This window comes from Podarcis gaigeae, assembly GCF_964106915.1.
Source record: "Podarcis gaigeae genome assembly, chromosome: 11".
Lineage (NCBI taxonomy): Eukaryota > Metazoa > Chordata > Lepidosauria > Squamata > Lacertidae > Podarcis > Podarcis gaigeae.
In genome coordinates, this window is record NC_139687.1 from 61,127,132 (window position 1) to 61,145,011 (window position 17,880).

General features: G+C 47.4%; 1 protein-coding gene across 14 annotated transcripts in view; it reads left to right on the forward strand.

The window, feature by feature from the left end:
* The window catches only part of CELF4 (CUGBP Elav-like family member 4), an 805,408-nt gene that overhangs the window by 739,711 nt on the left and 47,817 nt on the right, over window positions 1-17,880 (forward strand). For 5 of the 14 annotated variants that reach the window (XR_014556189.1, XM_083702815.1, XM_083702816.1 and 2 more), the window contains exons 7-9: window positions 4,063-4,201; window positions 5,116-5,265; window positions 13,261-13,326. Coding sequence is in view for 13 of the 14 variants with exons in the window: in XM_083702815.1 (XP_083558941.1) it covers window positions 4,063-4,201; window positions 5,116-5,265; window positions 13,261-13,326 (355 nt within the window). In the remaining variant the exon portion in view is untranslated. Of the gene's footprint in view, window positions 1-4,053; window positions 4,202-5,115; window positions 5,266-13,260; window positions 13,327-17,880 lie in introns of all 14 variants that reach the window. The other 9 variants (XM_083702825.1, XM_083702827.1, XM_083702822.1 and 6 more) reach the window with 3 other exon arrangements.

Sequence of the window (17,880 nt, forward strand, 5' to 3'; positions counted from 1 at the left end):
TAATTCCCACCTCCCCTTAAATTACACAGATGGCTTCATTGTTTGCAGTTGGGCCCTGTTTTCCCGCTCTGCTGTTCCTTCAGTGACTTTTTTTTTTAAGGATTGTCCTTCTGGAAGTAACCATATAGGTGATCCCAGCCAATTGAGGATCCCATGATGAGGAGGATATATGGCCAATCAGGGTTTCCTCCATATTGATATCATCAAGAGCAAATGAAGCAGATCCTAGACTCATAGGGTGGAAGGGACCTCATTGTTAATCTAGTCCAGCCTTTCTCAACCTGTGGGTCCCCAGATGTTGTTGAACTACAACTCCCATCACCCCTAGTTAGCAAGGCCAGAGCTGAGGGATGATGGGAGTTGTAGTCTAACAACATCTGGAGACCCACAGGTTGAGAACCACTGATCTAGTACACCTCCATACAAAGCAGGAATCACAGGTAAAGAATCTGTTATGTACTGAAGTTCTCACCCTGGGCCAGCAGGGGGATACTGTAGGTAGTTTTCACTCAGGTCCACGTCAGTTATTTTAGGCGGGAAACCCTGGGTTGTTGTTGCTACAATGTTGACAGCTGGCTGCCGATAAAAGCAGGCCGGCTGAGCTGTTTGCTGTTCAGTTTTTCTGTTCCAGCTTACAAAATAAAGAGCGGCTTTGGAGAAATCGCTGTGTCGTCTGCCATGTCTACCCACTATTTAACAGAATCCCTGAAGAGAAGGCCATTCAACCTCTGTTTAAAAACTCCAGTGGAGTCCATTTCCACTCTTACCCTCAGAAAGTTCTTCCTTGCCTTTCTTGTCCTTTGAATCCATTGGTTCTACCCTTTGGAGCAGCAGAAAACAAGCTTGCTCCATCTTCCATGTGACAGCGGATATTTGAAGATAGCTATGTTAACTCTCAGTCTTCTCTTCGCCAAGCTAAGCATACCCAACTCCCTTGTTGATAATAGGCAAGCACTTTTACTCTGATTGGACACAATGGCAGAAAAAGAAGAAAGCCCTCATCCCAAATTACTCTGTTTTTCAACACTGCCCAAGACGTCTGTTGAAAGCACCTATCATCGTAGCTAAGCGCTGTTTAGTTAAAGTAATTGGGTAAGGAGAAATCCTAGTCCATTAATCAGATGCATTTTGGCCAAATAATTTATTAATGAATTGTTTAAATCAGCATACATTTCCATATCTTCGGTTCAGTTTTCTTAATAGTCCACAGATGTTCGCATTCCAAAAGCAAATAAAAAAGCTCCTGCAGCCAATCAGAAGCTGCGGAAGCCCCGTCGGACATTCGGCTTCCAAAAATGTTTGAAAACCAGAACACTCACTTAGTTTTCAATCGTTCGGGAGCTGAAATGTTCAGTGGCTAAGCCGTTCGAGATGCAAGGTACGACTGTACTTGATAAAAGAAAGCACCCTGGACTCCTATGGGAGGATTGCAAAATTGCATAATAATAATAATAATAATAATAATAATAATAATAATAATAATATAACATAAGAAGAACGAAAGTACTTCTTTGTAAAGCACAGAGTTAAACAATGGAACAGCCAGTGAAGCTGAATATTTAAAGATTCACAATGGATAAAAGAAATGCTCTTCATTCGGTGCATAGTTCAACCGTGGACTGTGATGGCTACCAACTTAGATTATTTTAAAAGTGGATTAGACAATTCATGGAAGAAAGGGCTACCAACTTAGTGATGGCTACCAACTTAGATTATTTTAAAAGTGGATTAGACAATTCATGGAAGAGAGGGCTATCGATGGCTGTGTTCTGCTTCCATGGCTGGAGGCAGCAATGCTTTGGAATACCAGTTGTTGCAAGCCACAGAAGAGGAAAGGACGCATGCGCTCGAATCCTGCTTGCAGGTTTCCCAGAAGAGGCATCTGGTTGGCCGCTGTGAGACGCGGATGCTGGACTAGATGGGCCACTGACCTGATCCAGTGGACTTTTCTTCTGCTCTTAACTGAAGTGTCCCATCGGCAGAAGCCCGACACTGACAAACTGGAACATGTCCAGAGGAGGGCAACCAAAATGGTCAAAGGCCTGGAAACGATGCCTTATGAGGAACGGCTAAGGGAGCTGGGCATGTTTAGCCTGGAGAAGAGGAGGTTAAGGGGTGATATAATAGCCATGTTCAAATATATAAAAGGATGTCACATAGAGGAGGGAGAAAGGTTGTTTTCTGCTGCTCCAGAGAAGCGGACACGGAGCAATGGATCCAAACTACAAGAAAGACGATTCCACCTAAACATTAGGAAGAACTTCCTGACAGTAAGAGCTGTTTGACAGTGGAATTTGCTGCCAAGGAGTGTGGTGGAGTCTCCTTCTTTGGAGGTCTTTAAGCAGAGGCTTGACAACCATATGTCAGGAGTGCTCTGATGGTGTTTCCTGCTTGGCAGGGGGTTGGACTCGATGGCCCTTGTGGTCTCTTCCAACTCTATGATTCTATGAAGGGCTTCCAATTGTGCAATGGGGCTTTCCCCACCTTCTCACCCTGGTCTCCCCACGTACACCCCAAAATAGGCTCTGGAGGGGTTAGGAGAATCCGTGGAACTGCATGAAAAGGGAAGAGAAGGAGGATTGTTCCATCTGACAAACTGAAATACTTGCCGTGATTGCACCATAATTATTATTATTATTATTATTATTATTATTATTATTATTATTTATACCCCGCCCTCCCCGGCCAAAACCGAGCTCAGAGCGGCTAACATCAAGTGTATAACACATTAACATAAAATCAGGCAATCAATTAAAATACATCCTGAGCAACTCCTAACAATAATACAAAATTCATCTGAGTGCTTAATTTATTAAATATCACAGTCATACTTAATAATCTGATTCTAGATTAGTTCAGGCCAACTTCCCCTATTTGTTTCTGACACGGGGTCAAGCCATCACATTCCTTCTGCTTCCAACATCCAAGCTTAGAGTGTTGATCCTTACATAGTCAGAATGATGCCGCTCATGAACAAGAGGCAAATGTCAGCAGATTTGCAGGGGGAGCCCAAGATTTTCAGAAGGACCAAAAGAAAGGGAGAACTTAGGGGAGGGGGAATCCCAGGAACAACCCAGCATGCTCAGTGGCTACAGAACGCTGATAGACTTTTGAGGGGAAATGGAAACTCAGGTTGTGGAGGAATGGAAGGGTATGCCCTGGGAAAGGGCATGGCTGGTTGCAACCCGGAACAGGAGCAGTTCAACAGTTAAACACTGCAGCATTTTGTGGCCCCCCGTTGCCATAAAAGGTAAAGGGACCCCTGACCATTAGGTACAGTTGCGGATGACTCTGGGGTTGCAGCGCTCATCTCGCTTTACTGGCCGGGGGAGCCAGCATTTGTCCACAGACAGTTTTTCCGGGTCATGTGGCCAGCATGACTAAGCCGCTTCTGGCAAACCAGAGCAGTGCATGGAAACGCCGTTTACCTTCCTGCCGGAGCGGTACCTATTTATCTACTTGCACTTCATGCTTTCAAACTGCTAGGTTGGCAGGAGCAGGGACTGAGCAACGGGACCTCACCCCAAAGTGGGGATTCGAACCGCCGACCTTCTGATCGACAAGCCCAAGGCTCAGTGGTTTACACCACAGCGCCATCTGTTGTCATAGGGGAGCATTTATTATGACTGGGCAAAGTGTAAGATGAAATAGCCTTCCAGAGTAGATAAATTCCAGGAGCCACCACATGGGGGAACAGTCAGAAGGAACATCGATTAGACAAAACCAAGATAAAAGCTGCAAGGAGCTGTTCTTCTGCTACTTCCACCACTCAAAACCTCTCATTCCTTCTGAATCCCAAGCAAGCTTTGTCAATGTGCAAATTTGCTTTGGTGAAAACCAGTGAATGGGGCAATTGACACAAACATTGAATAATTATAACGAGCTGAAAAGTCTTTATGGGTTCAACCTCCTCTGTTGGGAAAGTGTGGGTATCCTGGAGTCCCTCCAAGGCCCTGGAAATGCGCGGCTGTGACATCAGCGGTGGCCACCTCCGTCCCGGGGCTGCCCTGCCAGTGAATGCGTGATATTTTTTCCCTGCTCTCTTTGTTCCAGCTGATGCAGCAGCAGGCCGCCATTATGGCATCCGTGGCGCAAGGCGGCTACCTAAACCCCATGGCGGCCTTCGCAGCAGCTCAGATGCAGCAGATGGCAGCACTAAACATGAACGGCCTGGCCGCCGCACCCATGACGCCCACCTCAGGTGAGGATCCCACCGCACCTTGCAGGAAGGGGGAAGCTGGCTGGGCCAGGGATGGGATAAATGCCTCCTTGCAAGATGGGGCGGTCTCTGCCTCCTTGAAGAAGGCTGTGATAAAACCATTCCTCTGGAAACCCTCCCTCGATGCAGAAAATCTAAGTACCATATTTAACGCTCTATAAGACACACCAGGCCACAAGACACACCTAGTTTTTGGAGGAGGAAAACAAGAAAAAAATATTCTGAATCTCAAAAGCCAGAACAGCAAGAGGGATCGCTGCGCAGTGAAAGCCGCAATCCCTCTTGCTGCTCTGGCTTCTGGGATAGCTGCGCAGCCTGCATTCGCTCCATAAGATGCACACACATTTCCCCTTACTTTTTAGGAGGGAAAAAGTGAATCTTATAGAGCAAAAAATACGGTAATTGCTTCCCAGTTGCCAATCTCTCCTTCTTAGGTGAAGTTCTTGAGCGGGCAGTGGGGGGCGTTTGTGGGAGGGGTTATTGGTTTGCTTTTGCTTTCGTTTTATGATGTATCTTGTGTTCTCATTTGTCTATTTCTGGTGTGACCCGCCCTGTGGTCTTCAGATGAAGGGTGGTATACAAATAATACGGTGGTACCTCTGGTTGCGAACGGGATCCGTTCTGGAGCTCCGTTCGCAACATGAGCAGAACGCAACCTGCATCTGCGTGTGTGCAGGTCACGATTTGCCGCTTCTGCGCATGTGCGTAACGTCATTTTGAGCATCTGCGCATGCACGAGCAGCAAAAGCCAGAAGTAACCCTTTCCGGTAATTCCGGGTCGCCGCGGGACGCAACCTGATAATGCTCAACCTGAAGCAAACGCAACACGAGGTATGACTGTACTAGCAACTGTAGGGCGTCCCGCTTTCATGTTGTCTTCTCCACCCCTCCTCTAGGTGGCAGCACACCTCCAGGCATCACCGCAGCAGCCGTGCCTAGTATCCCATCTCCCATTGGGGTGAATGGTTTCACTGGCCTACCGCCACAGGCTAACGGGCAGCCTGCCGCAGAAGCCGTGTTTGCCAACGGCATCCACCCTTACCCAGGTAAGACCAACCAGCCTCAAGTCTTATATCCTCCCCAGGTCCGTTGTTGGCACTCGATGCAGCTAAGCATTGGCCAGGGGTCCCAGGGATCAGAAGGACCCACTCACTGGACTGACCTGTCGACTGCTCTCGGAATGCTGGACCCAGTTCCAATCCACAGAAGCTACTGTCAAGACCAGTGATTCCCAACCATTTTGGAGCCCCCGCCCTGGTTCCAAAAACTCATCACCAGTATCCCCCACCCTACCTTACAAAAAAAAAAAAAACATTATTCAAAAGAGCAGCTTGCATGGCCCACTAAGGAAGATAATACCACAATACAGTTCAAAATGGTAAATATTAACTGTACATTTGCTCACAATCCAGTTTAAACCAGACTGGTGACTGGGAACAACCGCTTGGACCATATAACACGGGTCCTAAAGGATCTACATTGACTCCCTGTATGTTTCTGAGCACAATTCAAAGTGTTGGTGCTGACTTTTAAAGCCCTAAATGGCCTCAGCCCAGTAGACCTGAAGGAGCGTCTCCATCCCCATCATTCAGCCCGGACACTGAGGTCCACCTGCAAGGACCTTCTGGTGGTTCCCTCACTGCAAGATGTGAAGTTAGAGGGAACTAGACAGAGGGCCTTCTCGGTAGTGGCACCCACCCTGTGGAATGCCCTCCCATCAGATGCCAAACAGATAAACAACAATTTGACTTTTAAAAGACATTTGAAGGCAGCCCTGTTCAGCAAAGTTTTTAATGGTTGATGTTTCATTGTGTTTTTATATATGCTGGAAGTCGTCCAGAGTGACTGGGGAAACCCGGTCAGGGTATAAATAATAAGAGGAGGAGGAGGAGGAGGATGGAATAGGATGTCCCTATTTTCACTGGAGAAAGTTTGGAACGTATGCTGTTGGCTTGATCCAGCAAACTCTTTTTATATTCTTATGAGTGTTTGGGTGGCCACTGGACTAGACGGGCCACTGACCAGGTCCAGGTTCTTAGGTCCTTATGTTCTTCTTTGGCCTTCTCAATGTTCATAATCTTACTGACCTAAAAAGGCCCACATAGCTGGCCATTTAATGCAGCTCCTCTCCCCCAAAGTAATGCTGGAACCCCTTGCAAAACCAGCCGAACAAAGCCCCCCAAAAGCCAAGGGCCAGTTGCCATTTTCTGCCGGCTCAGCGCTTTCTTCCGGTTATTGCCGTTATTGTTGTGTCTGAATGCCTAATTAATTACAACAGTAAACGCGCACTTCTTTAATCACTGCATCAGCTGTCCTAATCAATCTTCATAATAGGGGATCCGTAGTATGGCACCCATGAATTTTAATCTACATAAATTTCATAGGACCTTTCGCAGGCTTGTTGTACCAAATGATATAATTATGGATATAGATTAGGCTTGGAGAGAGTGATTTAAATTGGATTTAAGCAGAAGGTGAAGCGAGCCCTCCCACTTGCCCGCTTATTTATTTATTTTGATCCTGACCTTGCAGAGGTGGCTCTTAAGGCAAAGTGGCGGCAAACAGCCTCTCCCGACCACGATGGCTGCCTCTGCTGCTACTGGTAGTGCTGAGCAGAGAGGGGTTGACCTGAATCTAGAAGGCAAGGCATCCGGCCAAGAGGTCTTACCCTGCTCACTGCTTTGGGGGAATGGAAAAGCACTTATCAGCAAATATAGCCATGCAGTTTATGAAGTCAGGAGCCATTTGAGGTACACAGGGAGCATTAATGCAATCTGCTCTGGGATGTTAGGACTTAGAAGGAAAAAGGCCACTTTGCATTCTGGGTGAAAGGAAGCTTCTTCAGCCCAAAGGCCATGCTCCGTCATTGAGAACTTCCTGGATGCAAAGTGCATCAGTCAACGGATAGGACTTTTACTTTTGTTGTTGTTGTTTAGTCGTTTAGTCATGTCCGAGTCTTCGTGACCCCATGGACCAGAGCACGCCAGGCACTTTTTTCTTCCATTGCCTCCTGCAGTTTAGTCAAACTCATGCTGGTAGCTTCGAGAACACTGTCCCACCATCTCGTCCTCTGTCGTCCCCTTCTCCTTGTGCCCTCCATCTTTCCCAACATCAGGGTCTTTTCCAGAGAGTCTTCTCTTCTCATGAAGCGGCCAAAGTCTTGGAGCCTCAGCTTCACGATCTGTCCTTCCAGTGAGCACTCAGGGCTGATTTCCTTAAGAATGGAGAGGTTTGATCTTCTTGCAGTCCATGGGACTCTCCAGAGTCTCCTCCAGCACCATAATTCAAAAGCATCCATTCTTCGGCAATCAGCCTTCTTTATGGTCCAGCTCTCACTTCCATACATCACTACTGGGAAAACCATAGCTTTAACTATACGGACCTTTGTTGGCAAGGTGATGTCTCTGTTTTTTAAGATGCTGTCTAGGTTTGTCATCGCTTTTTTTTTTTTTTACAAGAGGCTATATTCCAAGCGCAGAACTGGATAGCTCAGTTGCTTAGGGAATGGTGCTGATGATGCCAAGGTTGCAGGTTTGATCCCCATATGGGACAGCTGCATATCCCTGCATTGCAGGGGGGTCAAATAGATGACCCTCAAGGTCCCTCCCAACTCTAGAATTCTATCATTATCAAAGACCCAGTATTTTGGGACGCGGGTGGCGCTGTGGGTAAAAGCCTCAGCGCCTAGGGCTTGCCGATCGAAAGGTCGGCGGTTCGAATCCCCGTGGTGGGGTGCACTCCCATTGCTCAGTCCCAACGCCTGCCAACCTAGCAGCTCGAAAGCACCCCCAGGGGCAAGTAGATAAATAGGGACCGCTTGCTGGCGGGAAGGTAAACGGCATTTCCGTGTGCTGCGCTGGCTCGCCAGATGCAGCTTGTCACGCTGGCCACGTGACCCGGAAGTGTCTGCGGACAGCGCTGGCCCCCGGCCTCTTAAGTGAGATGGGCACACAACCCTAGAGTCTGTCAAGACTGGCCCGTACGGGCAGGGGTACCTTTACCTTATGTTCCAAGCCTGCAAAGGTCTGAAGTTGTTATACCTCCCTGCCCCGCCCCGCCCACCAAATAAGCGAGAGACGTTTGTTTGTTTGTTTGTTTGTTTGTTTGTTTTCTATCCTGCCTTTTCCTCCAAGTTGCTCAAGGCAGAGATACTTGCCCTCCTCTCCTCATTTATCTTCACAACAACCCTGTGAAGGAAGCTCAAGGTCACATCCAGTGGGCTTCATGACTAAATGGGGATTTGAACCCTGGACTCTCAGGTCCCAGTCTATCACTCTAACCACTAGGTCATGCTGAACAAATTCATAGTTCAAGGATGCAGTCTAGTCAGGCATGGGGGGAGTGGGCATGGGCTGACTGTTGCCTTGTGAGGGGTTTGGCCGAGATAGCTTCCCATGGGCCAGATCAAGAGACCTGGGTCTCTAGAACCCACACCCTGGGTTCTAGAATCAGGTCCAGAAAACTCCCAATATAAATATCTAGGGTGCTTGGAGAGGGAAGAGTGAAGCTAGGACTTCAGAGTAGGTATGGGACACGGGTGGCGCTGTGGGTTAAACCACAGAGACTAGGACTTGCTGATCAGAAGGTTGGCAGTTCGAATCCCCACGATGGGTTGAGCTCCTGTTGCTCGGTCCCAGCTCCTGCCAACCTAGCAGTTCGAAAGCACATCAAAGTGCAAGTAGATAAATAGGTACCGCAACAGCGGGAGGGTAAACAGCGTTTCCATGCACTGCCCTGGTTCGCCAGATGCGGCTTAGTCATGCTGGCCATATGACCCAGAAGCTGTACGCAGGTTCCCTCAGCCAATAAAGCGAGATGTGCGTTGCAAACCCCAGAGTTGGTCCAGTCGTGACCTTTACCTTTACATTTCCCTTTTAGGAACTATAGGAGAGAGCCTTTGCAAATAGACTAGGAAGCTTCCAAGGCATGGGCCTGAGCTGCACCACTCTAGCCTGGCACAAGTCATTTTCCTACGCCTCTCTTTAAATCAGCCCTTTCTCCAGAACAATGAGGACTAGGATCTTAACTTTATTCCAAAGGCCTCCATTTGACGGCTAGATCCCTGGTTCAAGGCAGACAGGGCTCCTGCCTCCTGGAGAGCAACAGCCAGCCGGTGGGAAAAAAACACTGGTCTGTCTCACTAGAAAGCAGCTTCCAGTGCTCCTGTCTTCAGTTGGCTGTCTGAAGAAGAAGGGCAACTTGAGAACAGAAGGTCTGCTTAGATGCCACCAAGGAGAGGGCTGCCAAGGAAATGCAGGGCTCCTGTTTCCGGTGATGGCTCCCCACCCCTGAGAACATCTCATTATTTTGCCTGGACTCTCTCTTTTTAAACACTGGCCGGTGAAACCCTATAGCACTTGCAGGTTTTCTCAGGGGAAATCGCCTTTGAAATGCTGCTTCTGCCCAGCATTCTGGCTATCTGTCCCTTTGTGTCACACACATCTCCCTCGATGTCAGCTGATAACTCTATCAGCGCTGTGGGTTTTCTGAGGATCATTCCCGGGTGAAGCACTCAACGTCATGCTGACTTTGGTTTTTCTTTTTCTTCCTGGCACCGGGCAGACACTCGGGGAAAGTGACATTAACAGATCTACTTTCTTTGAAGGACTTGGGAGTCGTTCCTCGACTCCTACCTAATGAATAAGTGCTGCCTTCGTTAAATTCATATTTATGGTTGTCGAGGAGGTCATTGGCTTGTTTTATGTCTCCAGGTTTATGGAAGGTTATATGCCATGGTCACACGGTCTCGTGCTGGCCGGGATCGCCTTGCAAAAAAAGCGACTAGCTGAGAGAAGCTTTTTTCCACTGGGATATGGAAATGATGGGATTAAGAGAGAGGCGGACTCCTCTTCTCAGCCAGGTGCCCTGGGAAAGGCCTTTTGCCCTGAGATGACAAGAGAAGTTACTTTGGACATCCGTTTTATCAGCTCGGCTTAGTCTTCCATTTTACGAGCTCAGATCTTGCTTTCTGTGTAGCGCGTCAGGCCAGGCAAGCCTCCTTCCTTCTCTGATAGGCTTGCACCGAAGGCCGATTCATACTAGGGCATGTTGGAGGATTCCAACAGAAACAAAAATGGGGGCAAAAATGGCCAATGTTTGCTTATTCCTCCCTTGTCCAGGACGGAAACTGAACCTGCAAGTGTGACCACTGTTTGCTGCTGTTGCTGCTTGCAGTCCACAAACGATACAGTGGTACCTCAGGTTAAGAACTTAATTCGTTCCGGAGGTCCGTTCTTGACCTGAAACTGTTCTTAACCTGAGGTACCTCTAGCTAATGGGGCCTCCCGCTGCCGCCGCACGATTTCTGTTCTCATCCTGAAGCAAAGTTCTTAACCCGAGATACTATTTCTGGGTTAGCGGAGTCTGTAACCTGAAGCGTCTGTAACCTGAGGTACCACTGTACATGCTTGTTTCCCCCCCCCCCCATTTGCATTGTGCTTCCTTTGCAACGAAATGAATCGGGTGGAATAATGTAAGCAGGCAGCGAGACAACCAGCGGAGTTTTTGGAGAAAGGCAAACTGCAGCAGAGCAGAAACAGCGTGGCAGCTGTGGCGAGCGGTGCATGAATTCAGCCGCAGCCAAGGTGGAGAGAGGAAGTCAGGCACCCATGGGCACCCACAGCAAAAAAAATTATGACGTCATTATGACTTGCCATGGTGCACGCCTGCATTGGGCACCCATAGTGTGGAGCCCAAGTCGGCGCCCCTGTTTTACAGAAGCAATGCATCACTTTGCGCAACAGCAGTTTGGGGCACCCATCTTAGTGTTGACCCTTCCCTAGGATTTGCCATGTGCCTCTTCTAGGAGAAGCCAAGGGTAGCCAGGCAAATTCTTTTGAGGCTTCTGCTTCCGCTTTGCCTGAGCCCTCGTCTCCAGGTGATGTTCCACTTCCGCAGACAGGAGAGAAGCAATGAGGTGGAGAGCGAAGGGATGAATGGCCCTGATCCCCCTGAGGGGCTGTCTTAAAAAGTACAAAGCCAGGGGGACTGCATAAATGTAAAACCTAGCAGCACCGATAAATACAAATTAAGCTCCTAATAAGAAGTGAAATATTAGGGCCAAGGTGACATTAGGGGGACGGAGGTTCAGCCAAGCTATGCTTTAAATATTTTATTGCTGCACACCTGAGGAAGAGCTCATTCAAGGGATATCTTTTTTGCGGACTTCTCCCTACGCAGGGGGGAAGAGGGCATGAGAAAGGAAGGTCGCAGGCTATTTGGTACACAGGCTGAGACCCTACCTGTCTGCAGACTGTCTCACCAGAGTGGTGCATGCTCTAGTTATCTCCCGCTTGGACTACTGCAATGTGCTCTGTGTGGGGCTACCTTTGAAGGTGACCCAGAAACTACAACTAATCCAGAATGCGGCAGCTAAACTGGTGACTGGGAGCAGCTGCCGAGACCATATGACACCGGTCTTGAATGACCTACATTGGCTCCCAGTACGTTTTGAGCACAATTCAGTGTTGGTGCTGACCTTTAAAGCCCTAAACAGCCTCAGTCCATTATACCTGAAGGAGCGTCTCCACCTCCATCTTTCTGCCCGGACACTGAGGTCCAGTGCCAAGGGCCTTCTGGTAGTTCCCTCACTGCAAGAAGCCAAGTTACAGGGAACCAGGCAGAGGGCCTTCTCAGTAGTGGCACCCGCCCTGTGGAAGGCCCTCCCATCAGATGTCAAAGAGAAAAATAACTACCAAACTTTTAGAAGACCTCTGAAGGCAGCCGTGTTTAGGGAAGCTTTTAATGTTTAATAGGTTATTGTATTTTAATGTTTTGTTGGAAGCCGCCCAGAGTGGCTGGGTAAACCCAGCCAGATGGGTGGGGTATAAATAATAAATTATTATTATTATTATTATTATTATTATTATTATTATTATTATTAATTTCAGGTTAATTTGCCTTTTCTCTTTGTGTGCTTGTAGGATGATTATAGAATTGTAGAGTTGGAAAGGACCGCATGGGTCCCTAGCTTGTGATGAAGAAATCTCAGCTAAAGCACCCGTGACAGCCATCCATACTAGCCAAGATGGCTCTGCTCTGCCCCCTGCCCAGTAATGCTACGGGACACAAGTTGCTGGGAACTGCAGGAGGAGAGAGAGTTCTTGCGCCCGGGTCCTGCTTGCGGGTTTCATATTAGGGCATCTGGTCGGCCCCTGTGAGTGTTGGGATGCCTCCAAGGAAACGGGGGCAATTGGCCGGCCCCCAGCTGGCTCCAGCCCACCGACCAGTAGCCGGCGATCTCCAGTCCTTGGGTCAGCATGTAACTGCGACTTGAGTTTCAGAAGCCTTCAGAAGCTGAGCATGCAAGCCAGCAGAGTAAAAAAAAAAACTCTTCACAACAGAAGGGCAGATAGAGGCTGTTTAAAGCATATTTACAAGCAGTTTAGGGGACACGGGTGGCGCTGTGGGTTAAACCACAGAGCCTAGGACTTGCTGATCAGAAGGTCAGCGGTTCAAATCCCCGTGACGGGGTGAGCTCCCGTTGCTCGGTCCCTGCTTCTGCAAATCTAGCAGTTCGAAAGCATGTCAAAGTGCAAGTAGATAAATAGGTACTGCGTTTCCGTGTGCTGCTCTGGTTCTCCAGAAGCGGCTTAGTCATGCTGACCACATGACCCGGAAGCTGTACACTGGCTCCTTCGGCCAATAAAGCGAGATGAGCGCCGCAACCCCAGAGTCGATCACAACTGGACCTAATGGTCAGGGGTCCCTTTACCTTTACCTTTACCTTTACAAGCAGTTTATTCAGCATACATCAGGACAAAGAAAGCATGTCTGCCCTCCTTCATGTCCAAAGCAAGAAGCATGAAGCAATAGCTATACACAAATGGAAGTTCCCAGCAAGCTGTGCTGGAGTGTAAACAGACAGGTGACATACAACCCACACGTCTGTTCTTAAGGGGGAAGGGAATATCTTAACAGTGAGAACAGGATGCTGGACTAGTTGGGTCATTGGGCTGACCCAGGAGGTGCTTCCGGCGCTCCTGAGCTTACCTTCATTGCCCTTTAACCCTCCTCTTTCTCTTTCTCTTGTGTCTTCACAGCACAGAGTCCCACCGCAGCCGACCCTTTGCAGCAAGCCTACGCTGGAGTGCAGCAATATGCAGGTCGTTAGTATTAACACTTTCCCCCAATAAACCTTTCACTTCTCTGATGCCCGATACATTGGGGTGCTCTTCATAACTGGCACGGCGCCCTTGTGCTTTGTATTATTTTGGAATCCCAATGAGACCGTGAAGCGACACCCATAGGAGAATGCTTTTGTTGAATCGTTGCATTTTGGCCCTGCCTTTCTGTAACAAGCACCCAAAGAAACGAAGGGTGCTTTCAGACTGGCGATACTATAATCTTTATTGTCATTGTCCCATACAGAACAACGAAATTTTAAAAATCCACCGTCTTTTTTGCTCTATAAGACTCACTTTTCCCCTCCTAAAAAGTAACGGGAAATGTGTGTGCGTCTTATGGAGCAAATGCAGGCTGCGCAGCTATCGCTGAAGCCAGAACAGGAAGAGGGATCACTGCTTTCTCTGCACAGCAATTCCTCTTGCTGTTCTGGCTTCTGAGATTCAGAATATTTTTTTTCTTGTTTTCCTCCTCCAAAAACTACATGCATCTTATGGTCTGGTGCGTCTTATAGAGCAAAAAATACGGTGCCTCAGACATTCAAAAACCCACAAGCCTGCTATCCCAGCTATAGCTCCTAAAAACTCTGATACCCCATAATTGAATACAATATACTCACATAAAGACTACCTTACACTGCATTTAAAACCAGAATCACATTTGGATAGAAACTGTTTCTCAGACGGCTAGTTGCCGTTTTCAGGTGGAATTCAACCAAGTTCCGGGAAACTTGGGTTGCAAGTTGTAGTTTATTGGGAAGTTCTACACAAGTAACTCGCCCCGCCCCCGCCCCCCCAAAAAATAATAATAATCTGACTTTCTGCAGTAAAGAAAATGAGAAATGCTCATTCAATAGCCATCCTTGTCTAACCTCCCTGCAAACAAATCAGGATCTGGGCTCAATAGACAGGTCATCTGGAATAAAACCTGCCATATGGCCAAGCCATGGAACAGAATAGCCAGGAATACAAGAAAGCCATGCAAAAATCAGATAAGAGTTATATTAAGAAGTTCAAACTGAAAATCATAATTAAGTTTACAGATTGAAACACAGGGCAGCAAAGAAAATCTTCTTCATTTGAAATAAGTCCTTTATTCAAGGGCACCAAAACCCCACTGATTATAGGAGATGAGCCCCTATTTTTTAGAAGACATTCAAATCAGGCTTGTAGGTATTTCATCATCATCATCATCATTATTATTATTACAACATTTATTTATATCCTGCCTTTTACCCTTACAGGGACTCAAGGCGGCTTACAGATAAAATAGAAACAGCTAAAACAATTGAACTTTAATAAAATTATATACATATGATCTATTGAAACATAAAGATAATTACAATAAGAAAGCACAGCAGCATCCTTTCCCTTAAAAAGTCAGTTCCCAAATGCCTGTTGGAAGAAGAAAGAAAGCACCAGAAAAAAGAGGGGGCAGAATTTAGTGTCAGGCACAAAATACATCATCCTGAGAATCTCAGCTCTCATTTTTTAAAAATCCAAATTTCTAGTCCATATGGCAGGAAGATGGAATGCAGTGATATCTTGCAGAATCTCCGAAAGGAGAAGAGAATAATAAGATTCCCAGGGGAACGGGTTTCCGTGTCCTATGCAGCAACCTGTCCCTTCGCTTAATTAGCAGCATCAATTAAGCAAAATAAGAAATGTATGCAATTTTGCTTGGTGTGCACAATTTAGATGGGTAATGAAAATCCCCTTTTCTCACACTGCAGAGCTCAAATTACCTTAGCACACAGGATGCCATTTTGGTACAAGAGAAAAGTACTTGGAGATGGAATGGATACTGGAATTCCTTTACTTCCAAACTTTCAGAGCATTTTTTGTCTTGGGTAGAGAGGGGGATAGAAGATCACACAGGTTCCCATGTACAGAAGAAGCACAGGGATTAAAAAAAGAGACATTAATCTGAAAAGGCAAAGGGGGAATGCCGTGAAATATTATTTATTCATCTAAAAGATGGTCGTGAATTAGACTAGAATACATCAGGGCTCTCCTGTCCATCTCCCAGGAGCTGCCACTGGTCAACACAGAGTCCTCCTTGGTTTCAGCCACTGTGGTGTAAGGAGTCCTGTGGAGCAGAGGTGGGCAGAAGGGAGATCTGGATCTGCCAGTCAATATCTCGGTGATCTGCACTAGATCCAGACAATTCCGATTCCCAGTTGTTTTAACAGTAGGAACTTTTCTCACCCAAAAATGAATTAGGCTGCTAAAGGAAGGAACAGTGATATAGCATGGGTTGCCAGAGCCCCGGGGCAAGGAAAGTATTGTATGTCTCCTAAGGCAAGCATTGCTCCCCCAACCGGTACCTCCACGCGGCACTGCTGCTGCCACCAGACAGAGCTACAGAGCAGCAGCAGTACCTGTGTGCATGCATCCTCAGGATGGATCGGTGCCACTGCTGTGAGTCTTGCCATCCACTTGTCTCTCCCGCCGCTGGGGACCCCTGTGCAGCCAAAGGATGCAAGGGCCCGTCCTCTCCCAGTGCTGCTCAGGTGAGGCAAGTAGGAGGGACAGGGAGAGCCTCCAGTCAGGGTGGCAGCTGCAGAGACACACCTCAAAAAAAAATTGCACTCGAGGCAATTGCCCCGGTAGCCCACCTTTCCCCCACACCTGCTATGCCACTGGGAAGGATGCTAGCCAGAAACAGACTTCTGTAGAAAACAGAAGCTGTGAGCTCAGTTATGTTCAGGCAGCGAGAAGTACCTTGGCTCAGCATATGCTCAGAGGCACCGTTCTTTTTCTTCTGTGCCTTTTGAACTGGCTCTAACTGGTGGAACGTGGAGTTCCAGTAAATTAATTTTTTTTTAGAAAGCAGATACAATAAGTTTGACATTTTCCCACCTCTGGTCTGGAGCACTGCAGAGCACAGCAAAGCCCTCTAGCAAATAAAATCAGGAACAAGGAAGTGTGGCAAATGACTAAGAGCAGGTGAAGGAGAAGGCAACACAGGGAGTCAAAGTCAGGCAGCAGCTCAGATTCAGGGTAACAAATTTCTCTGCGAAGCACTCGTGCGAAAAGGGTTGGAAGGACATTCTTCCCTGAAATGCAAAATGCAGGGTGCTTTGACAATAGGATGCTTTCAGTTCCCCCATATGTTTTAGTCGTGGTCCATTTCCACTGGAATTTTCTCAGACTTTTAATATCAGTGCTTAGCCTCCCTCTATGGATAACACAACCTGTCCATTGCTACAACCAATTGGTTTACTTCCTATGGTTCAAAGACTCCTGCCAAGGAATGCTTTTGTGTGTGAATCAAACTTGGATCTGGGAAGTTCAATTTCATTCTCCATAAAAGACCAGTTCCTGGTGTCTTAGTTTCTGCCCCTTATTGCTTGCAAGATTTGACAGACTGATCTGGTCCAGACCTTTCAGTTCTTAATAACCCCCCTGGGAAAGCAAATTTGGCCTTTGTAAGGTCCCAAGGTGTCGTGATTTCGGAATTGGTGTGTCATGCTATGGCATGATCTTTAAAATAGTTTTCTGTGGTGCCATCGCCTCCTGTTACTATGCAAGCAGATAACTGGTTTCCACCACACATGGAAGTCCATCAGAGACTTGAGATATCAGCCTCCAGGCCATAAAAGCTTATGCTGTAATAAATGTATTCGTCTTTCAAGGTACCGTGACAGGAGGCAGTGATGGCCACCAACCCAGATGGCTTTAAGAGAGGATGAGACAAATTTATGGAAGAGAAGGCTATTGATAGCTATGAGTCATGGCAGCTATGCTCTGCTTCCACAGTTGAAGCCAACAGTGCTTCTGAATATTGTGGCTGGAAACCACAGGAGGGGAGAGGCTTCTTATCCTGATTCTAGGTTTCTCACAGACATCTGGTTGGCCACTGTGAGAACAGAGTGATGGACTAAGCGGCCCTTTGGCCTGATCCAGCAGGCTGTTCTGATGTTCTTACCACAAGAGACTTCCTTGGTTTTGCTGCGACAGAGTAACACAGCTACCCCTCCACAACTCTTTCCCTTGTGTTATTGAGTATCCATGGACCCCTGCTCAGGGCCACACCAGCTTACCTGCAACCAAGTTGCACCATGATGTTCTCCCAGAACATTCACTGGGCCTTCAAGGTTGCCTCCCTTCGTCTATACAAATGGCTTGTGGCTCTCTCATTTGTGATGCATTTCCAGTGTGATCCTCAGAGCCGCACAACTGGAGGCAGGATACAGACAGGCCCATTGCATGCACGCTCATCATTTTAATGACGGCATTAAATTGCATAGGTGAGTGGGCCATCATAGCTCAAGCATGGCAAATCCGACTCTTGCAGCCTTTCCAAGCCAATGGCATTCAAGAGAGTCAGTTCACACGCTCAGTGTTGAGGAACCAAGTGATGGCATTCATGTGTGCACTGATCCCAGTTCTGAAGAACACCAAGAGCTCTTAAGCAAAGGAAGGCCACCCAGTTTTCAAGAACTCAACTTATTTTGGGTTCATGTTATAATGTGCCACCTTGCAGCCCGATGAGGTTTAACTCTTGGTTGGGGATGATTGTTGGGGGTGAAGATC